The sequence below is a fragment of the Petromyzon marinus genome, chromosome 64 (genome assembly GCF_048934315.1).
Source record: "Petromyzon marinus isolate PM22_M1 ecotype Great Lakes invasive population chromosome 64, UKy_Petmar_22M1.pri1.0, whole genome shotgun sequence".
In the NCBI taxonomy this organism is placed as follows: domain Eukaryota; kingdom Metazoa; phylum Chordata; class Hyperoartia; order Petromyzontiformes; family Petromyzontidae; genus Petromyzon; species Petromyzon marinus.
This window is the reverse complement of record NC_133730.1, coordinates 10,607,473-10,631,528: the sequence shown is the minus strand read 5'-3', so window position 1 is coordinate 10,631,528 and position 24,056 is coordinate 10,607,473. Positions and strand designations below refer to the sequence as shown.

The following is a 24,056-nucleotide window of genomic DNA, read 5'->3' as shown; positions in this document are numbered from 1 at the left end:
ACACAGCACACAGAGTACATGCAGAGTACACACAGAGTACACACAGCACACGCAGAGTACACACAGTAGTACACACAGTAGTACATGCAGAGTACACGCAGAGTACACATAGGGTACACGCAGAGTACACGCAGAGTACACACAGCACACGCAGAGTACACACAGAGTACACACAGAGTAGGCACAGTAGTACACGCAGAGTACACACAGAGTACACACAGAGTAGGCACAGTAGTACACGCAGAATACACACAGTAGTACACGCAGAGTAAACACAGAGTTAGCAGAGTACACGCAGAGTACACACGGCACAGAGTACACACGGCGCAGAGTACACAGAGTAAATAGAGTACACAGAGTAAATAGAGTACACAGAGTTAACAGAGTACACGCAGAGTACACACGGCGCAGAGTACACAGAGTACACGCAGAGTCCACACGGCGCAGCGTAAACACGGCGCAGAGTACAGAGTACACAGAGTACACACGGCGCAGAGTACACACGGCACGGAGAGAGAGCACACGCAACAAATGCATACATACATCATTAGAGACAAACACAATGCACTTCAAACACACACACTGCTCACCCCCTCACCTCTCACCCACACTCACCGCTCACCCACACCACTCACCCTTCGTTGGGCGGCTTGCGCCGTAGGATGCTGGGCCGGGGGGACGAGGCCTGAGGCTGGGAGCCCCCAGGGCCTGCAGGGCCCGGAGTGGCGGCGCCACCGCTGGCCTGGGAGCTTGAGAAAACGGAGCCCGAACCGTCGGCCACCACCACGCCTAGACACCACAACAACCACACACAACCACACCACTAGAGACACAACCACACACAACCACACCACTAGAGACACAACCACACACAAGTACACCACGAGAGACACAACCAGACAACAACCACACACAACCACACCACTAGAGACACAACCACACACAACCACACCACTAGAGACACAACCACACACAAGTACACCACGAGAGACACAACCAGACACAACAACCACACACAACCACACCACTAGAGACACAACCACACACAACCACACCACTAGAGACACAACCACACACAACCACACCACTAGAGACACAACCACACACAACCACACCACTAGAGACACAACCACACACAATCACACCACTAGAGACACAACCACACACAACCACACCACTAGAGACACAACCACACACAACCACACCACTAGAGACACAACCACACACAACCACACCACTAGAGACACAACCACACACAACCACACACAACCACACACAACCACACCACTAGAGACACAACCACACACAACCACACCACTAGAGACACAACCACACACAACCACACCACTAGAGACACAACCACACACAACCACACCACTAGAGACACAACCACACACAACCACACCACTAGAGACAACCACACACAACCACACCACTAGAGACACAACCACACACAACCACACCACTAGAGACACAACCACACACAACCACACCACTAGAGACACAACCACACACAATCACACCACTAGAGACACAACCACACACAACCACACACAACCACACCACAAGAGACACAACCACACACAACCACACCACTAGAGACACAACCACACACAACCACACCACTAGAGACACAACCACACACAACCACACCACTAGAGACACAACCACACACAACCACACCACTAGAGACACAACCACACACAACCACACCACTAGAGACACAACCACACACAAGTACACCACGAGAGACACAACCAGACAACAACCACACACAACCACACCACTAGAGACACAACCACACACAACCACACCACTAGAGACACAACCACACACAAGTACACCACGAGAGACACAACCAGACAACAACCACACACAACCACACCACTAGAGACACAACCACACACAACCACACCACTAGAGACACAACCACACACAAGTACACCACGAGAGACACAACCAGACACAACAACCACACACAACCACACCACTAGAGACACAACCACCACGAACAACCACACCACTAGAGACACAACCACACACAACCACACCACTAGAGACACAACCACACACAAGTACACCACGAGAGACACAACCACACACAACAACCACGCACAACCACACCACTAGAGACACAACCACACACAACCACACCACTAGAGACACAACCACACACAAGTACACCACGAGAGACACAACCACACACAACCACACCACTAGAGACACAACCACACACAACCACCACGCACAACCACACCACTAGAGACACAACCATACACAAGTACACCACGAGAGACACAACCACACACAAGTACACCACGAGAGACACAACCACACACAACCACACCACTAGAGACACAACCATACACAACCACACCACTAGAGACACAACCACACACAAGTACACCACGAGAGACACAACCAGACAACCACCACGCACAACCACACCACTAGAGACACAACCACACACAACCACACCACTAGAGACACAACCACACACAAGTACACCACGAGAGACACAACCAGACACAACCACCATGCACAACCACACCACTAGAGACACAACCACACACAAGTACACCACGAGAGACACAACCAGACACAACAACCACACACAACCACACCACTAGAGACACAACCACACACAACCACACCACTAGAGACACAACCACACACAAGTACACCACGAGAGACACAACCAGACACAACCACCACGCACAACCACACCACTAGAGACACAACCACACACAACCACACCACTAGAGACACAACCAGACACAACCACACCACTAGAGACACAACCACACACAAGTACACCACGAGAGACACAACCAGACAACCACCACGCACAACCACACCACTAGAGACACAACCACACACAAGTACACCACGAGAGACACAACCAGACACAAGTACACCACGAGAGACACAACCACACACAAGTACACCACTAGAGACACAACCACACACAAGTACACCACGAGAGACACAACCAGACACAACCACCACGCACAACCACACCACTAGAGACACAACCGCACACATCCACGCACAACCACACAGAGACACAACCACGCACAACCACCACACCTTGACGTGCAACCAGACACAACTATCAACTCTATAAATTGTAAACACAAACACACACAACCACCACACGCACACACTTGCACATACACAACCCGCACACACCTGCACATACACACACCTGCATCCACACAACAACCCCCATTCGCCACTAAGTGGCGGTGACGTCACCACGGCGCTTGTGCCAGACTAAGTGCACACACACACAGCTGCACACGCGCGCACCTGTAGGTTTGCCATCGGCACTGCTGGAGGGGGGCTGAGAGCCCCCCATTCCCGTCGGCGCAGGGGGGAGGGGCCCCCCAAAGTGGCGGGCAGACTCCATGGGCATGAGCAGGTGGGGGGGCAGGCGCACGGGGGGAGCCGAACCCATGCTGGCGATGGCAGCAGCCGCACTCTGAGCTGTAAAGACAAAGATCCCCGTGTAGTCTTAACATGCTTTTGGGGCAAGTGCTATTAGTGAGAAGCAGCTATGAAGGTGCTTTTCACGAGGGGGTGGGTGGCCAGTACCACGCCCAGCCGCCTTTGGCTCCCCAGTGGCGATGTTTATTACACACAGCGCCATTTGAGGCCAGGTCGAACTAGGGGAGGCCCAGGACCGGTTCAGATAATCGTCACCGGTGTTGGCCGTGAGCGGGAATAGAACCCGGGCCGCCAAGTTCGTAGTAGAGTGTGTTCACCGTGACACTACCGCTCCCCACTCCGAACTGCACACACAGAGAGACGCACACGCGCATGCACACTCGCGCACACGCGCGCATGCACACACGCGAAGCCTTAATGGAATGTTTGGGCAAGTTCCGGCAGCGAGCTCCCGTGAAGGCCAACCGCTCGCACGAGGGGACTGGGGTGGCAGCGCCAACCCGCACCCTTGAGTCAACCCGCACCCTTGGGCCAACCCGCACCCTTGCGCCCACCCGCCTTTGTCTCTGTCTCCCCCTGACGCGTCGGCGCTCCTTACCGGTGAGCGGGCGTACGGTGGTGACGGCGGTGGTGATGGGCGTGTAGTGGTGTTGCTGGAGCTGGTAGCTGGGCGCCAGCGCCGGGTATGGAGACGTGTAATAGTAGTACTGCTGGATGGGCACAGCGCTGTGCGCGCACACACACACACGTACCACATGTAACACACACGTACCACATGTAACACACACACATGTATCCCATGTAACACACACACACACGTACGCCATGTAACACACACAAGTACCCCATGTAGAGCTTAAACAGACTGTTGGGATAAGTACTGTTATCGTGTAGCACCTATGAAATTTGGCACGGCATGAGGGGGTGGGTCCGCGCACCATTCTTGGCCACCAACGTGTCCCTAGTGGCAATGTTTACACACTGCACCAAGTACTCATTTGAGGCTGAGTCGACCTAGGGGAGGCCCTGGACCGGTTCAAATATTCGTCACCGGTGTTGGCCGTGAGTGGGAATCGAACTCAGGTCGCCGGGTTCGTAGCGTAGCGCGCTAACCACTACACAACTGCTCTCCGCAACAAAAGCACCACTCGCACCAACACACACACGCACACCCCGCAACACACACACAAACGTAATAATCCCCATGTAATCATATGTTGTGATGGTTGCCATGGTGGCAGATGTGAAGGCGATTGTGGTGGTGAAGCTGGTTGTGATAAAAGTGGTGGTGTTGATAGTAGTGCAAATGATGGCGATAGCGGTTGCCGTGTTGGTATAGTGATGGAGGCATTGATGGCGGCGATTGCCGTGTTGGTATGGTGATAGTGTTAACGATGGCGGTGGCGGTTGCCGTGGTGGTAAGGTGACGGTGGTAACGATGGTGTTGGTTGCCATGGTTGCTGTTGGTCCTCCCTCTCACCGATTGTCGGGGGTGCGTGTCTCCATGGTGACGGTGGTTGCCGTGGCGGCGCCGGCATTGGGGTTCGGGGAGGCGCGGTGGGCGCCGGGGATGGCGAGGAACGAGGGCGGCCGCTCCGCCGAGTAGTCGTGCCGATTCGGGATCTGCTGCTGCGGGATCACCTTGGCTGCAGGGCGTACAACGACAAAGACCCCCCCCCACCGTGTAGTCTAAACAGACTGTGGGGACGAGCGCTGTCAGTGCTCAATTCAGACCGAGATCACCTGGGAAAGGCCGAGGAACCAATTCAGAAACTCACTGCTGTTATTGGCTGTGAGCGGGAATCCAACAACTCGGGTTGCCCGGCTGCTTTTGCAGTGCGCTAACAACTCAACTACCGATCCCCATCAACAACCGCCATTCGCCACTAAGTGGCGGCGACGTCACCACAACGCTTGTGCCAGGCTAGGTGCACTTATAGGCCATGCAAAGTGTCGAAGGCTCACTGGCAGGAGGTCACGGAACAGACCCTGGTGCCGCGCATTAAGTGACCGAGATGACTGGCAGATCCACCAGCCGTGCTCCCCACTGCCACCTCCCTGCGTTCTTTTAGCCGCCTGGCGCTCCGCCTGTTGTTGCGAGCGTCGCTCCTCCGCCCTCCGCTGTTGCTGGAGGGCGACCGCCTCCAACTGCCCAGCAGCAGCAGCGTCCTTCACGAGCCACAAGCTCTCGCACGTGGAGGGGTGGACTCACCCACGGGGATGGACGGGGGTGGAGCCGCCTGCGGGTGGATGCCGTGTCCCGGCACGTTCGCCACCGCGTGCGTCGGCACGGCTACGTGGAGGGGTGGGGGTGGGGGTGGGGGGGGCACGAGGGGCGGTGGGGGAGAGACGACAGCGGCAACACGCGGCTGAGTTGGCTGTTGACGTTGATTCGTTATTGAAATGTGACGTCAGGTTACCGAGATCGGACATCGTTGTGAATGAGATGGGACATCTTTTTGCGAGGTGTCGATTGGCACGTGCATAGCAAACAACGGTGAATCTATAACCTCGACCGCGTGCATTCATACAGTGTGATCATCGCACTCGGCCACACAAATACACACACATGCGACGTTGAGGCACGCACCGCCGATTCGCAGAGAACAGCCGAACGTGGCGTGCGAGAATTTCACCGAGGCTCGAATCGGTTGAGGGTGGCGGGCAACGTCTGGGACGGGACAGCGGAGTTACCGCGTGAGTACGACAACGGCAAGCCCAAAGGCTACCGAGCAGATGAGCGCCATGGAAGGTCGCAACACAACTCACAGCCGCACCTTGCGCTGCGGTGGCGAGATGTTAACTCCCTCGCCTGGTATGCAGGAGGTCGTGGGTTCAATCCTCACCCTGACGCCTGCTGCTGTATATTGGGAGTTTGCGTGTTCTCCCCATGGTCACGTGGATTTTTCTCCGGGTCCTCTGGTTTTTCCTCCAAATTTAGAATCTGCGTGCATTTAGAGAGTATTTGGCTGCTCTACATTTCCACGTGATTGGCCACTTAATTAAGCTCTCATTTGTGGTCACTTCTGAATAAGAGCTATATAGCTCAGTGGGTCTTACCTGACAAAACAAAAATAGTTTTGTTTTTAATACTTAAATAAAAATAAATAAACTGCAGAGAATTGCTTATTTTTACGTTTAACACTTTAATGGCGCTTTGGGTGGCAGAGATTTGTGCCAAAAGTGAATGCACTCGACTTGGCGTGACCGACACGGGCCCAAGTTCGCTGTCCCTTCAAATAGATGTTCTTGCCTGGACCGAGATAATGGGGGGTGGCAGGAAGGTGGGGGGGGTGGTGGGCAGGGTGGGGGGGGGGGGGCAGGGTGGGGGTGTAACTGTGTGCGTGCGTAGGGGAGCGGACCCCCGAGTGAAGCCGGGTGGGGGGGGCAGGGTGGGGGGGGGCAGGGTGGTGGGGGGCAGGGTGGGGGGGTGTAACTGTGTGCGTGCGTAGGGGGTAGGGGAGCGGACGCCGAGTGAAGCCGGGTGGTGGTGGGGGGCAGGGTGGGGGGGGGCAGGGTGGTGGGGGGCAGGGTGGTGGGGGGGGGTGTAACTGTGTGTGTGCGTAGGGGAGCGGACGCCCGAGTGAAGCTGGGCCCAACTGTGGGTGGAGCCTCGCCGGGGTCTCGAGCTGCACTTCTCTTGGCCAAAATCTGCCATGCCGGCTGAGCCGCCCGTACCGGACGACATCTGAAAAGAGCTTCACAGCTCATCGGATTCCTCCTGCAGTCTAAATAAAGATTCTGTGCTCTGATAATAGGTGCTAGGAGCAATCGCCCCAGGAACTCTGTAAAGGCTATAACAGGACTCCTCGACTTACGAACATTCGACTTAAGAACTTTCAGAGGTATTAACAAACCTGTCGTTTTTACATTATGAGCCCCCTTTGCCAGTAACAAGATATAGTAATAGGTTTAACCCTTTTAACTGGCACAAAAACTGACACCTTTATTCAAGGCATCATGTTTGCAATAACCACAACACAAGCAGTCAAAATGCAAACAAAAGAGAACTCTGTGGACCAATAAAATTCAAGGACAGTGCATATTAATATCAGAGTTGTCTCTTTTGTTTGCATTTTGACTGCTTGTGTTGTGGTTATTGCAAACATGATGCCTTGAATAAAGGTGTCAGTTTTTGTGCCAGTTAAAAGGGTAAAACCTATTACTAAACCTGTCCTTATGTCCAGTTGCCTGTTCGGACCAAGAGTCGTAAGTTCAACCGCCGCGCAATAGATGGGGTTGGTGGCATCTACATCTGCAGAACATAAAGAACCAGTGGCATCTACATCTACAGGAGATTATACTAATTTTACAGATATTCCCCGTGTTTAGTGTACACGACGTACAAGATGCTTGCACTTACAAATAAATCGACTTACAAAGGGACGGAACTCTGGAACCGAACTCGTCCGTAAGAAGAGGAGTCCCTGTGTGTATATATGTAGTGACACAAATGTTGTCACCGTGGTGTTAGCGCCAGCCACTAAGTCAGGAGGGCTGCTGAGCGCCGGGATCCTCCCTGGGAGGCTTGAGGGACGCGTGACCGGGGGCCGGGAGCCACGGCATTGATACAGCAGGGGGCCTGGACGAGGGCGGGGCGAGACCACGGCCAGGGTAGTAAAGGGGGAGCCCCGACAGGGATCGGTGTTCGTTGTGGGGATCAGCCTGGGGTCCGGTGTCTCTTTGCTCCTCGTTCGTCGAAGTTGTAGCTCGATATCGTCGATCAGACGGCGTGTGTGCTGACTGGCCCGTTCGCTACAGTAACCCGCACGCACATAGTGAACAGTATAGCCACCCCTAGCTAGAGAGCCCGTAGTGGTTAGAGTTGTGTTAATAAACGTGTTGCCCCCAACCATAGTGTGTATGGCTCAGTGTTATACACACTGCATATATACACAGGACATCTTTGTCTGTACCGGTGTGCCACTCACTCTGGGAGACGGACGAAGTGGCGGTGGCCACGCTGCTCTGGATGGGAGCCACCGTGACGGGGATGGGAGGGCCCAGGATGGCTTTCTGCAACAAATGGGCAGGAGCGTGGGGTGTGAGCGTGGGTGTGAGTGGGGTGTGAGTGGGGTGTGAGTGGGGTGTGAGTGGAGTGTGAGTGGGGTGTGAGTGGGGTGTGAGTGGAGTGTGAGTGGGGTGTGAGTGGGGTGTGTGAGTGGGGTGTGAGCGTGGGTGTGAGTGGGGTGTGAGTGGGGTGTGAGTGGGGTGTGAGTGAGGTGTGAGTGGGGTGTGAGTGGGGTGTGTGTGGCTGATTGTGGGGAGCGGTAGTGTAGCGATTAGTACGCTGCACTATGAACCTGGCTATCCGGGTTCGATTCCCGTTCATTGCCAACACCAGTGACGATTATCTGAACCGGTCCTGGGCCTCCCCTAGGTCGACTCAGCCTGAAATGAGTACCTGGTGCGGTGTGTAAACATCGCCACTGGGGAGACAAAGGCGGTCGGGCGTGGTGCTGGCTACCAACCCCCTCGTGTACCGTTCAGGCCTTCATAGGTGGTTGCTAACAGCACTTGCCCCTACAGTCTGTTAAGGCTATACGGGAGATCTTTGTCTTTGGCTGATGGTGAGAATGGGGGGTGAGTGGTGCTACCTGTTTGTGAGTGACAGTGCGAGTGGGGGGTGCGTGTTTGTGGGTGTGGTGAGTGGGGGTGATGGTGTGAGTGATGGTGTGGCGAGGGTGAGTGAGAGTGTGTGGTGAGTGTGTCGTGAGGATGTGAGTGAGGGTGTGGTGGTGAGGGTGAGTATGTGTGGAGTCGCACCTGCTGCAGCGCCTGCAGCTGGATCTTGTGCTGCACCGTGGGGTGGGAGTGGGGGCCGTGGGGGAACCTCTGGGGGGGCTCCGCCGTGGGGGGCTGGTGCTGCCGGGCGGATGCCCCAACCCCTCCGAGTGGCGCGCCCGGAACCACACGCCTATACACGCACACCACACCACCACTATCACTGCACCACCTCCACCACTCATCACTAACACCGCACCACCATCACCTCACCACCGCGCAACCATCACCGCACCACCGCCACTACCATCCATCACTAATACCACACCGCCACCATCGCCGCACGCCTGTGCGCGCACACCACACCACCGTCACTGCACAACCATCACCGCACCAATGCCACCTATCACTAAAACCGCACAACCACCATCACGCCGCACGCCCGCACGCGCACGCCACACCACCGTCACGGCACTACCGTGGTGAGGGTGCTGCTGTTGGTGCGAGTGGTGCTGTTGTTGCGGAGAGCAGTTGTGTAGCGGTTAGCGCGTTGCGCTACAAACCCGGCTACCCGAGTTCGATTCCCGCTCATGGCCACCAACACCAGTGACGATGATCTGAACCGGTCCTGGGCCGCTCCTAGGTCGACTCAGCCTCAAATTAGTACCTGGTGCGGTGTGTAACAATATCGCCACAGAGGAGACAAAGGCGGCCTGGCGTGGTGCTGGCCACTCACCCCCCCCCGTGTGCCGTGCCGGCCTACATCGGTGCAGCTCGCTAACAGCACTCGCCCCAACAGTCTGTTACAGGCTACACGGGGGATCTTTGTCTTTGCTGCTGTTGTTACCCGTGGGCGCTCGCCTCCACGCTGCCATGGGATGCGGTTGCCGTGGAGACAGAGGGAGAGTGAGCACGAGGAGCCGGGGCGATGGACGGGCCCGGACCGGAGGAGGAGGAGCCTGATGATGGCATCGCCAAGCGGGACTGCGAGATGGAGATACAGAGATAGACGCACACAGAGATAGACACACACAGATATATATACACACAGATATAAACACAGGCACACACAGAGATATACACGCAGACACATACAGAGACACAGATACAACTATACACACGCACAGAAGCACACAGACACAAATATACACACACAGACGCAGAGACACACACAGCCAAATAAAGAGAAACAGATATACACAGAGACACAGCATTGAGACACATATTTTTTTTCAGATCCCCCGTATAGCCTTAACAGACTGTAGGGGCAAGTGCTGTTAGCGAGCACCTATGAAGGCCGGAACGGTACACGAGGGGGTGGGTGGCCAGCACCACGCCCGACCGCCTTTGTCTCCCTAGTGGCGATGTTTACACACCGCACCAGGTACTCATTTGAGGCTGAGTCGACCTAGGGGAGGCGCGGGACCGGTTCAGATAATCGTCACTGGTGTTGGCCGTGAGCGGGAATCGAACCCGGGTCGCCAGGTTCATAGCGCAGCGCGCTAACCGCTACACTATCGCTCCCCACATATACATACAGATGCAGAGACACACAGACACAGGTATACACACAGACACGCACAGGGACACACACACACAAATAAATATACAGTACACACACACACACAACAATATACATTGATACACCCATATGGAGAAACAGATAGATATATACATAAGACACAGACGCACACGGGGAGACAGAAAAAGATACACACATAAGATAGACACACACACACGGATAAACACCATGAACAATGGTAGGGGTAATGTTGGTGTCAGATGTTGGCGATCGTGTTGGTGGTAGCGTCAGTGGTAGCGTCGGTAGTAACGTCGGCGGCAGCGTTGGCGGTAGCGTTGGTGGTAGCGTTGGTGGTAGTGTTGGCGGTAGCGTTGGCGGTGGCGTTGGCGGTAGTGTTGGTGGTAGTGTACTCACATCGTGGACATCACGTGTGTAATGACATCGTGAATGTCACTTAGTACTGCCGGCTCTAGCGAGGCACGGCGTGCGATGCATTGTCATAGGGAACACCCCGTAGGTGGGTGTAGTACCAGCCCTAGAGGGGGCTCGGTGAGCGCTGGGATAGCGCTCAGTGGCACCACGCGTGGCGTGCTGAGCTGACTTCTACAGAAGGGAGTGTGAGAGTGTCAGCCATGGGAAGAGGTTACCCTGGGCCATGGCACTCTGGTTGACCCTGGAAGTCACGTGACCAGTAAGATCTACACAGGGCCCCAGGTGGAGGCTAGGGGGTGGTCACGTGTCAGGGTGAGATCCTACGGCAAGGGTCGAGAAACCCCAGGAGGTTTCTCGAAGGTAGTCGTGGCCAAGGGCGGGGCCAGCCACGACCCGGGAGCATTTAAACCGGGTCCTCACAGGGACCGGGGTTCCAGCGTTGCTCTCGTCATCTGAAGATCTACGATCTACGTCCAAGAAGAAGTCACCAACACGTGGACGAGGACCCAAGCCAGGGTCCTGTCTGTTGTAGCTACTCCCGGTAACTAGCGTAGTTAGCCTGGTGGTCCACCACCATAGGTTATCTGGTAAAGGGGCAGTAACCCCCTTGAGTTAATGTACGTCTGCGACTCAGTTGAACCCACTACAGTAGTACTGGCGGTAGTATTGGCGGTAGTGTTGGTGTCTGGTGTTTATGGTAGTGTTGGTGGTGGTGTTTGTGGTGGTAGTAGTGTTGGTGTCTGGTGCTTGTGGTAGTGTTGCAGGTAGTGTTGGTGGTAGTGTTGGTGCTGGCGTTGGTGTTGGTGGTAGTGTTGGTGCTGGCGTTGGTGTTGGTGGAGAGGGAGGCAGGGCCGGCACCTGTATGGGGTGGATGATGGGTGGCGTGGGGTTGCGCAGCACCGTTGTGGTCACCCCTTTGGGAGTGGAGATGGCAGCAGCCACCGCGGCCCCTGCCACCACAGCACAGCGCCATCGCGGTTAACGAGCGCAGCCGTCAGTTAAATCACCGCACACGTACAAACAACGACAAAGATCGCCCGTATAGCCTTAACAGACTGTTGGGGCAAGTGCTGTTAGCGAGCACCTATGGGGGCTGGCACGGCACACGAAGGGGTGGGTGGGTGAACAGCACCACGCCCGGCCACCTTTGTCTCCTTAGTGACGATGTTTACACACCGCACCAGATACTAATTTGAGGCTGAGTTGACTTAGGGGAGGCTCACAGCCGGTTCAGATAATCATCACTGGTGTTGGCCGTGAGCGGGAATCGAACCTGGGTCGCCAGGTTTGTTACGCTACACTTCTGCTCACACGCGCACACATGCACGCACACACGCACGCACACGCACGCACACATGCACACGCGCGCACACACACGCACGCACGCACACATGCACACACACACGCACACACACGCACGCACACATGCACACGCGCGCACACACACGCACGCACACATGCACGCACGCACGCGCACATGCACGCACGCACACACACACGCACGCACACATGCACACACACATGCACGCACACACGCACACACACACGCACGCACGCACACACGCACACACGCACACACGCACGCACGCACACACACACGCGTGTATATGCGCACCCCTGGGTAGATGGGAGAAGACGGAGGGCGCCCCCTGCACCGTGCTACGGATGATTGACATCTGCACGGCCTGGACCCCCGCTCCCACGATGGGGTGGTGTGGTACGCCACCCGGACCCTGGGTACACACACAAAGACGAAGATCACCCGTACAGCCTTAACTAGACTGTTGGGGCAAGTGCTGTTAGCGAGCACCTATGAAGGCTGGCACGGCACACGAGGGGGTGGGTGGTCAGCACCACACCCGGCCGCCTTTGCCTCCCTCGTGATGATGTTTACACACCGCACCAGGTACTCATTTAAGGCCGAGTCGACCTTAGGGAGGCCCAGGACAGGTTCAGATAATCATCACTGGTGTTGGCCGTGAGCGGGAATCAAACTCAGATCGCTGGGTTCATTGCGCAGTGCACTAACCACTGCACTACCGCTCCCCACCACGCAGACAAACGGGCGTAAACACACACGGGCGTTAACACACACACACACACGCTCTCAGCACCTCCGAGCGTAGGCTGCAGCAAGCCTCCTCATTCCAGCCGGAAACCTCCTCCATCAGCCAGGGTTTTCTGTGGAGGCCTGGACTGCGCTACCCAACGCAACCATAGAAAGGTGCGTGAGCCACAGTAATGAACCTCAATAATTTTTCCCTCTGCACAAACTGTCACACACATACACAAGCTCACGCATGGTACACTAGCTTGCACATGCATACACACTTACACAGGCATAGACATTGACACGAAGACAAATATCCCTCTTGTAGCCTTGACAGACTGTTGGGGCAAGTGCTGTCAGCGAGCACCTATGAAGGCCGGCTCGACCACACCAGGGGTTGGGTGGCTAACACCACGCAGTCGCCTTCATCTCTCTAGAGTCGATGTTTTTACACCGCACCAGGTACTCATTTGAGGCCGAGACGACCCAAGGGATGGCCAAGGACCGGTTCAGATAATCGTCACTGGTGTTGGTGGCCGTGAGCGGGAATCCAACACTGATCGCCGAGTTCGTAGCTCGCCCACACTGACACTAACGCTCGCCCACACTGACACTAACGCTCCCCACACTGACACTAACGCTCCCCACACTGACACTAACGCACACACACTGACACTAACACACACACACACTGACACTAACGCTCCCCACACTGACACTAACGCTCCCCACACTGACACTAACACTCCCCACATTGACACTAACGCTCGCCCACTTTGACACAAGCGCACACACACTGACACTAACGCTCGCCCACACTGACACTAACGCTCCCCACACTGACACTAACGCTCCCCACACTGACACTAACGCTCCCCACACTGACACTAACACACACACACACTGACACTAACGCTCCCCACACTGACACTAACGCTCCCCACACTGACACTAACGCTCCCCACACTGACACTAACGCTCCCCACATTGACACTAACGCTCCCCACACTGACACTAACACTCCCCACACTGACACTAACGCTCCCCACACTGACACTAACGCTCCCCACACTGACACTAACGCTCCCCACACTGACACTAACACTCCCCACACTGACACTAACACTCCCCACACTGACACTAACGCTCCCCACACTGACACTAACGCTCCCCACACTGACACTAACGCACACACACTCACACTAACACACACACACTGACACTAACGCTCGCCCACACTGACACAAGCGCACACACACACAGGCGAACGTACGCTTCCGTCTGTGCCCACGCAACGCCGAGGGTCCAAAGACAAAGATCCCCCCCCCCCGTGTAGCCTTCAACAGACCGAAGGGGCAAGTGCCGTTCACAGCAAGCACTTACGAAGGGGGCCACGACAACGCGAGGGGCTTGCGTGGCCGGCAGCCACTGACACCTCGAGGGTTCACGCGCACGCACGATGCCGCGTTGACCCTGACCGAGCAAACGGCAGCGTCACCTGCTGCCCGCTGATGGTGGCGACGGGGATGGTGGTGGTGGGGGGCACCCCCCCGGTCTCAAGGCCGGCGCCAGCGTGTGGGGGGCCCTTGACAGAGGGAGCCGAGTGCGCGGGGGGCCCTGGAGGGATGGCAGGAGCCGGAGCGATGGGGCGCGTTGGAAGGGGCAGCTTCCCCGACTGCTGGGGGAAAAAGCAGGTGGACATTTTCACAACGCGAGCAGATGCCAAGCACACAGAGATGCACGTACACACAGAGACATGTACACAGACACACAAAGACAAAGATCCCCCGTAAAGCCTGCAACAGACTGTTGGGGCAAGTGCCGTTGGCGAGTAGCACCTGTGAAGGCCAGCACGGCACACGAGGGGGTGGGGTGGCCAGCACCACACCTGGCCGCCTTTGTCTCCCCAGTGGCGATGTTTACACATCGCACCAGGTACTCATTTTAGGCTGACCCGACCTAGGGGAAGCCCGGGACACATTCAGATAATCATCACTGGCGGTGGCCATGAGCGGGAATCGAACTCGGGTCGCCAGTTTTGCAGCCCAAAGCCCAAACCGCTACAATAGCGCTCCCCACACACACACACGTACACAGAGATACGCGCGCACAAACACACATAAACACACGCACAGGAGCCATGCCTCTATCCTGAGCAACCGGCTGCATAACGACTGGCAAGCGGTTGCTGGAGACGTCCACGCACAAGTGGTGGGATCCAGCTGCACGCAACCAAGCCGGGCGACCGATGGCTCAGGTGCGCAGCCCGGCTTTAGGAACCGCGCCCCCGGCCGGACACGGGGGTCCACCGGCTGGGGTCCGCTGCTGACGTCCATCGCTGGAGCCCACCGGTGGGGTTCACCACCCCCGGCTAGGGTCCACCGACCGGGCCCACCGGCCGGGGTGCACCGGAGGTGGCCCTGCAGGGGTGTCAGCTTCCCCCCACCTTGGCGACGGCCTCGGGGAAGACGGCTTGGATGTGCCCCGGCAGGTGCGTCGCGAGCGCCGCCGAGGACGCCGCCGCCGCCGCTGCCGGCGACGACGACGAGGCGAGCGCGGACGGGGCGGACGGGGGGGCCGCGTGAGCCGCCGTGTGGTGCTGGGGCAGCTGCGACATCCCCGCGGCGCACAGCGAGGGCGAGTGGCCGCCGCCACCAAACGCCGGGAGGTGCACGCCGGGAGGCAGGCCAATGGCGGCGGCCAGGCCCGGCGACGCCGTGTGTTGCCGCTGCTGCTGCTGCTGCGCCATGTGCACGGCCGCGTGGCCGGCGGGAGCGCCGGTCGTGCCGCCGGCCAACACGGTCGCCGACACCGGCTGCTGCTGCTGCTGCAGCTGCTGCTGCTGCTGCTGCTGCAGGGCGCCGTGGGACGTGTGGGCGACGAGCGGTGGCGCGCCCTGCGGGAGGGCCGCCGCCGCGGCCGCCACCACAGCCGCCACCGCCCCACCCTGCGAGCCCGGTGCGCTCTGGGAAGAGAGTGGTGCGTGCTGGGACGGCTGGATCTGCGGATAGGGGCGCACGGCAACGGCCTCCATCTTGTCGTCGCGGTAAGGCCCCGAGGCGGCCATGACGGCGTGGGAAGAGCCCGTGGTGGGGTCGTCGCACTTGCCTAGGCACACACAAACATCCCCCCAGAGCCTTCAGCCACTGCCGGGGCAAGTGTTGTCGTTGTGTTGTTGTCGTCGCCCAGGTCCCTTTGTAGGCCGACGCGGCATGCGAGGGGCAGCAGCGTGGCCAGCACCGTGCCCTTGCCACCTTTATCTTCCCAACGCCGGTGTTTTATAGGGGAAGGAGGCCCATGACCGGTTCAGATATTCGTCACTGTTGGCCCATGACCGTAACTCGATCCCGTACATAGCCAACCGATTAGCAAGGTTGGCTATGTACGGTGTGAATACATACGTGCCACAACTTGGTGACCACTGCACCACCGCTCGACATACGTACACCATACTGACAAGAGGGCGATATGACACGAGGAGGTTCGATGGCATCAGTATAAATGTGTCATTAAACTGCCACCACCCGACAGCAAATTAGCGAGGTTTGTCACGTGAACAAAATGTGCCAATTAGTTTCTACTTCAGCCACAACATTTACAATTTGAGTACAACGTTTCGCTGGTAATTACATCCAGATGTAATGGTTAGTGAGAAAAAAATCGCCCAATGATGCTTGATGTAATTACCAGCGAAATGTCATATTGCTCGAATTGTACATGCTGTCGATTTACCCTCCAACACACCGGTGGGCTGAACTAGTAACTAATCGGCACGTTTTGTTAACGTGACAAATATTACTAATTGGCTGCCGGGTGGTGGAAGGTTTAAATTTACGCGATCTAACCCACAAAAAAAACCTCTTATGGATATTGGTCGCGAAATGCTACGCGTCAAACAGACACGGGGAGGTCTACATCCATCAGTAAATGGACCAAGGCCCGTGAGGAAGATGGTGACGAGAGAGCGTGTGTGTGTCGAGTGGGATCCCCCCGTGCGTGGGGGTAGGGCCCCACCTGGAGGGGTACCACCGGGCCCACTTGGGTTGGGCTGCCCAGAGCTCCCTCCACCCCCTGAGGAACTGGCCAACTGGTGGCCGCTCATGGCTGGGGGCGCACTGTGGGCACACGGGGACACGCACACATACACGCACGCACGGGTTAATGAGATACAATGACAAATATCGCCCCGTACAGCCCTCAACAGACTGTTGGGACAAGTGCTGTTAGCGAGCACCTATGGAGGCCGGCACGGCACACGAGGGGGTGGGTGGGCAACAGCACGCCCGCTTGGCCGCCTTTGTCTCCCCAGTGGTGATGTATTTACACACCGCAGCACGTACTAATTTGAGGCTGAGTCGACCTCAAAAGGAGGCTCAGGACCGATTTTGGATACTCGTCACTGCTGTTGGCCGTGAGTAGGACTTGAACTTGGATTGCCGGGTTCATAGCGCAGCATACTTCCCGCTAAACTACCTAAAGATTCCCCGTATAGCCTGAACAGGCTGTTGGGGCAAACACTGTGAGCGAGTAGCACCTATGAAGGGCGGCACGGTACACGAGGGGGTGGGTGTCCAGCACCACGCCGGACCGCCTTTGTCTCCCCAGTGGCAAAGATTTTACACACCGCACCAGGTACTCATTTGAGGCTGAGTCGACCTAGAAGAGACCCAGGACCGGTTCACTGATTGTGCCAGGCTAGGTGCACTTTGAGATACACACACAGCGATACACAGAGATGCACACACTACAATATAAACACACGTAGCTACATATATAAAACACAGAGGTACACAAACAGATACTGCACGTAGTTCCACACGTGACATGGTGGTACCCCGCGTTCCAAATAATACAAACCGGCCGAGGCAATTAAATATTTTATTTCTGGGAGACTTTTTTTTCTAGGGGTGTACTTCACTCCGTGACTGGGGTACCAATCAATTCGAAACCAGTGCCACTCCGCGATCTCGAAACACAGCGAGGACGATTGCGCTGAAACCCTGAACGCTCGTATGCACCGTGGTGGTGCATCGTAGTGTACAGCTCGTCGAGAGGAGTCGATTGGACTAAAAGTGACTGCATCACGGACATCATGCGAGAGCTGGGGTACTATGGTACCCCGGGGTACCGTCATAAGGTTAATTTGTAAATAACGATTCTCATTACAAATACACAGATATTCTCACCACACACAGATGCACAGATGCAACAGCAACCTCCATTCATCAATAAGTGACGGTGACGTCACCACGGGGCTTGTGCCAGACTAGGTGCTCTTTGAAGCTACGTGAAGTGACAGACCCAGGTGCCATGGGTTGACTGACTGCGATGACTGGTAGATGCACCGCTAGCTGTGCCCCCCACTGTGCTAACTCTCTGCGTTTTATCCGCGCGGCGCTCAGCTCGTTGTTGTGAGCCTGCCCTCCACTGTTGCTGGAGGGCGACTGCCTCTCACCGCCCAGCAGCGTCCTTCATGAGCCTCCTTCATAGTGGCCGATCTTGACACCGCTGATATCTGGCATCCGCAAGTCCACTCAGCTCCACATCCTCCTGTACCACATCTCAGTCCATCTCTTCTCCAGCCCATGCAACGCCTGTTTAGCCCCCCGCCCCTAGCTGCATGGGCCTGCGGTGGCTGGGCATGCGATCTACATGACCCAGCCAAGGAAGCATCGCCTACCGGAGGAGCTCACGGATGATGGGACTGTGTTCAGATCGTTGAAGGATACTGGAGCTCCTCAACACAATCCAGCCTGGTTAAACTCGGGATGGATCGCAGGCAGTCCAGTCTGAATGTTTTCTAACCGTCGCAGGTGTCCCATTAGAGGGGTTCACGTTTCGCAAACAGAGAAGGAAGGGCATGACTGTGACCAAGAAGACCCGGAGCTTTGTTTGGTATGGAGCGAGCGGCCAGGTAAGCTGACGCAGCTGATGAAAAGACAAAGCCACTCGACTGATTCGGAGTGAGACCTCTGCTAGCAAATCGGAGCTGGTCATAAGCACACCGCCAAGTAGGGAAACCACGCAATACATACACTATAGACACTGCAATGTATACACTATAGACACTGCAATGTATACACTATAGACATTGCAATGTATACACTATAGACACTGCAATGTATACACTATAGACACTGCAATGTATGCACAATATACCTTGAAATGTATACACTATAGACATTGCAATGTATACACTATAGACCTTGCAATGTATACACTATAGACACTGCAATGTATACACTATAGACCTTGCAATGTATACACTATAGACACTGCAATGTATACACTATAGACACTGCAATGTATACACTATAGACATTGCAATATATACACTATAGACATTGCAATGTATACACTATAGACACTGCAATGTATACACTATAGACACTGCAATGTATACGCTATAGACATTGCAATGTATACGCTATAGACACTGCAATGTATACACTATAGACACTGCAATGTATACACTATAGACACTGCAATGTATACACTATAGACATTGCAATGTATACGCTATAGACACTGCAATGTATACACTATAGACACTGCAATGTATACACTATAGACATTCCAATGTATACACTATAGACATTGCAATGTATACACTATAGACCTTGCAATGTATACACTATAGACACTGCAATGTATACACTATAGACCTTGAAATGTATACACTATAGACATTGCAATGTATACACTATAGACACTGCAATGTATACACTATAGACCTTGAAATGTATAAACTATAGACATTGCAATGTATACACTATAGACCTTGCAATGTATACACTATAAACATTGCAATGTATACACTATAGACACTGCAATGAATACACTATAGACCTTGCAATGCATACACTGTAGACATTGCAATGTATACACTATAGACATTGCAATGTATACACTATAGACATTGCAATACATACACTATAGAGATTGCAATGTACAGTGAGGGAATAAAGTATTTGATCCCCTGCTGATTTTGTACGTTTGCCCACTGACAAAGAAATGATCTGTCTATAATTTTAATGGTAGGTTTATTTGAACAGTGAGAGACAGAATAACAACAAAAAATTCCAGAAAAACGCATGTCAAAAATTTTATAAATTGATTGGCATTTTAATGAGGAAAATAAGTATTTGACCCCTCTGCAACACGTGACTTAGTACTTGGTGGCAAAACCCTTGTTGGCAATCACAGAGGTCAGACGTTTCTTGTAGTTGGCCACCAGTTTTGCACACATTTCAGGGGGGATTTTGTCCCACTCCTCTTTGCAGATCTTCTCCAAGTCATTAAGGTTTCGAGGCTGACGGTTGGCAACTCGAACCTTCAGTTCCCTCCACAGATTTTCTATGGGATTAAGGTCTGGAGACTGGCTAGGCCACTCCAGGACCTTAATGTGCTTCTTCTTGAGCCACTCCTTTGTTGCCTTGGCCGTGTGTTTTGGGTCATTGTCATGCTGGAATACCCATCCACGACCCATTTTGAATGCCCTGGCTGAGGGAAGGAGGTTCTCACCCAAGATTTGACGGTACATGGCCCCGTCCGTCGTCCCTTTGATTCGGTGAAGTTGTCCTGTCCCCTTAGCAGAAAAACACCCCCAAAGCATGTTTCCACCTCCATGTTTGACGGTGGGGATGGTGTTCTTGGGGTCATAGGCAGCATTCCTCCTCCTCCAAACACGGCGAGTTGAGTTGATGCCAAAGAGCTCCATTTTGGTCTCATCTGACCACAACACTTTCACCCAGTTGTCCTCTGAATCATTCAGATGTTCATTGGAAAACTTCAGACGGGCATGTATATGTGCTTTCTTGAGCAGGGGGGCCTTGCGGGTGTTGCAGGATTTAATTCCTTCACAGCGTAGTGTGTTACCAATTGTTTTCTTGGAGACTATGGTCCCAGCTGCCTTGAGATCATTGACAAGATCCTCCCGTGTAGTTCTGGGCTGATTCCTCACCGTTCTCATGATCATTGCAACTCCACGAGGTGAGATCTTGCATGGAGCCCCAGGCCGAGGGAGATTGACCGTTCTTTTGTATTTCTTCCATTTGCGAATAATCGCACCAACTGTTGTCACCTTCTCAACAAGCTGCTTGGCAATGGTCTTGTAGCCCATTCCAGCCTTGTGTAGGTCTACAATCTTGTCCCTGACATCATTGAAGAGCTCTTTGGTCTTGGCCATGGTGGAGAGTTTGGAATCTGACAGATTGATTGCTTCTGTGGACAAGTGTCTTTTATACAGGTAACAAGCTGAGATTAGGAGCACTCCCTTTAAGAGTGTGCTCCTAATCTCAGCTCGTCACCTGTATAAAAGACACCTGGGAGCCATTAATGTTTCTGATTGAGAGGGGGTCAAATACTTATTTCCCTCATTAAAATGCAAATCAATGTATAACATTTTTGACATGCGTTTTTCTGGATTTTGTTGTTGTTATTCTTTCTCTCACTGTTCAAATAAACCTAACATTAAAATTATAGACTGATAATTTCTTTGTCAGTGGGCAAACGTACAAAATCAGCAGGGGATAAAATACTTTTTTTCCCTCACTGTCTACACTATAGACAAAGCAATGTATACACTTTAGACATTACAATGTATACACTATAGACATTGCAATGTATACACTATAGACATTGCAATGTATACACTATAGGCATTGCAATGTATACACTATAGACATTGAAATGTATACACTATAGACATTGCAATATATACACTATAGACATTGCAATGTATGTATTTTGAACTTATTTCCCGCCGTACGTAGCCAACAGTGCTATTCTGAGGTACAAACACTAAATAAACTACACACTACACGAGTATACACACAGTACACTACTTTACATACACAACACATACACACAATGTATACACTGTACACACTATGAACACTAACTACACTACATAATATACACAACACATTACACATACACTACACACACAACACATTACACATACACACACTGTACAATACACACTATCGCACAATATACACGGAGCACTGCATGCACACGACTCTGCGCGATTCGACTGGATATGGGAACCCAAATGGTGAAGTATGGTCAAAGAAACACCCCGCGTTACCCAGGGCCCTGGGTCCACATCGGCGTTGGCTGGGTAGGCGAAGCAGCAGCAGGGAAGGGGGCCGCATTCATCCAGCAGTGGATAGGCCGTGGTTGATGGTCACGCACACCGCAAACTAAGACAAATGTCCCCCGCGTAGCCTCCGCAGGCTGCAGGGGCAAGTGCCATCGGCGAGTAGCACCGACGCAGGCCGGCACGGCACACGAGGGGGTGGGTGGCCAGCACCACGCCCGGCCGCCTTTGTCTCCCCAGTGGCGATGTTTACTTCACACCGCTACATCGGGTACTACTCATTTGAGGCTGAGTCGACCTAGGGGAGGCCCAGGACCGGTTCAGAACCACGACCCGAACCGCTGGGAAGGCGAAGCAGCCGGAAGGGGCCGAATTCATCCAGCAGTGGATAGACCGTGGTAGAGAGCAACACACCGTATGCCACGCAGCACACACAGATACACAAACAACGCAACGCGGCTCACCCGCACTCACCTCGGCGCTCCTCACCGTCTCACCACACTCAACACGAGCTCTCACTCACCTCTACCTCACCACCGCGCTCTGCCCCTCACCATACTCGGCCACTCTCACATTCTCCTCTCACCAACACTCTCTCCCCTACGCTCTCACCTCGCTCTCTCCCCTCTCCCCCACACTCTCTCCCCTACGCTCTCTCCCCTCTCCCCCACGCTCTCCCCACACTCTCCCCTACGCTCTCACCTCGCTCTCTCCCCTCTCCCCCACGCTCTCTCCCCTATGCTCTCTCCCCTCTCCCCCACGCTCTCCCCACGCTATCCCCTCTCCCCTACGCTCTCCCACACTCTCCCCTCTCCCCCACGCTCTCACCTCGCGCACTCGCAACGTTGTCCACCGTCGTCTTCTCCGCTGTTGCTTGTCCCAGGCCTGGGCCCCGCCCCCATTGCGCTCTCCCATTGGCCGAGCCGAGCTCGCGCGCCACCAACACGCGTGCCAATTGGCCGCCATGGGGGGGGAGAGGAGTGGTTAGAACAAAAAATTCGATGGGTGGCGTGACGCCGCGCGGTGACGTCGACACGCAGCGCATGTTTTCGTGACGTCACGACGTTGGGTCGCGCGTGAGGTACGCCGTGACGCCCAGTCCCCATCGGAGTAAACAGTGACGTCACGCGCGTGGGGGCTCGTCGTGACGTCACGCGCTATCCCATGCCCCTCGTCAAGGCAGTGTGTTGTCATGGTCCCGTCAGCCACGACCTCCATCTCGGAGTGCCATCACTTCAGCAACATTCATTCAGCACGGGCAAAAAAGAATAAAACGTGCTTCAAATCGCTTTAAACTATTGTCATTGTAGTGCGTATTTAATGTGGGGCTGCACTCTGATGTTCGCCGGTCTTCATCCTTTCACAGAAAATACTTGTGCAAACTATTAATTCTACTTTTCTTATTTCTGGGTGGTATTGAGCTTCATCCTGGCCCAAATGAAAAGAACTCGTATAATTCTGTAGATTTTTCTGGCAGGAAAGGTGTTGGTGTTCTACATGTCAACATCAGAGGGCTTGTGATTAAATTAAGTCAACTAAAACTAGAAGTGGCAAATCTTGACCCGGACATTTTTTGCCTAACAGACCACATTTCTCACTCCTGCCGTCAATGATTTGCAGATTGCGATTGACCACTACAACCTTTTTCGGCTTGACCGAGGATCTAAAGGAGGTGGAATTACCATCTATGTTCGTAATACTATTGCATGTTGACTAGCTCACTCCTTGTTTTAAAAATGTTGCTTTGAAGGTCTGGCTTTCAAAATAACTCTCCC

General features: G+C 54.3%; 1 protein-coding gene across 8 annotated transcripts in view; it reads right to left on the bottom strand.

The window, feature by feature from the left end:
• The window catches only part of SAP130 (Sin3A associated protein 130), a 37,957-nt gene extending 14,700 nt beyond the window's left edge, over positions 1–23,257 (bottom strand). Inside the window, exons 1-14 of one of the 8 annotated variants that reach the window (XM_076054147.1) lie at positions 23,110–23,257; positions 17,193–17,293; positions 15,625–16,286; positions 14,677–14,856; positions 12,744–12,861; positions 11,987–12,078; positions 10,022–10,158; positions 9,217–9,367; positions 8,382–8,466; positions 5,663–5,743; positions 4,931–5,096; positions 4,049–4,176; positions 3,313–3,489; positions 636–789 (exon numbers count right to left, since the gene is read on the bottom strand). In XM_076054147.1, coding sequence (XP_075910262.1) covers positions 636–789; positions 3,313–3,489; positions 4,049–4,176; positions 4,931–5,096; positions 5,663–5,743; positions 8,382–8,466; positions 9,217–9,367; positions 10,022–10,158; positions 11,987–12,078; positions 12,744–12,861; positions 14,677–14,856; positions 15,625–16,286; positions 17,193–17,293; positions 23,110–23,183 — 2,306 coding nt within the window. In that variant the 5' untranslated portion in view covers positions 23,184–23,257. Of the gene's footprint in view, positions 1–635; positions 790–3,312; positions 3,490–4,048; positions 4,177–4,930; positions 5,097–5,662; positions 5,744–8,381; positions 8,467–9,216; positions 9,368–10,021; positions 10,159–11,986; positions 12,079–12,743; positions 12,862–14,676; positions 14,857–15,624; positions 16,287–17,192; positions 17,294–22,269; positions 22,717–22,745; positions 22,947–23,109 lie in introns of those variants that run through there. The other 7 variants (XM_076054148.1, XM_076054149.1, XM_076054155.1 and 4 more) reach the window with 7 other exon arrangements.
• Positions 23,258–24,056: the final 799 nt, after the last annotated feature.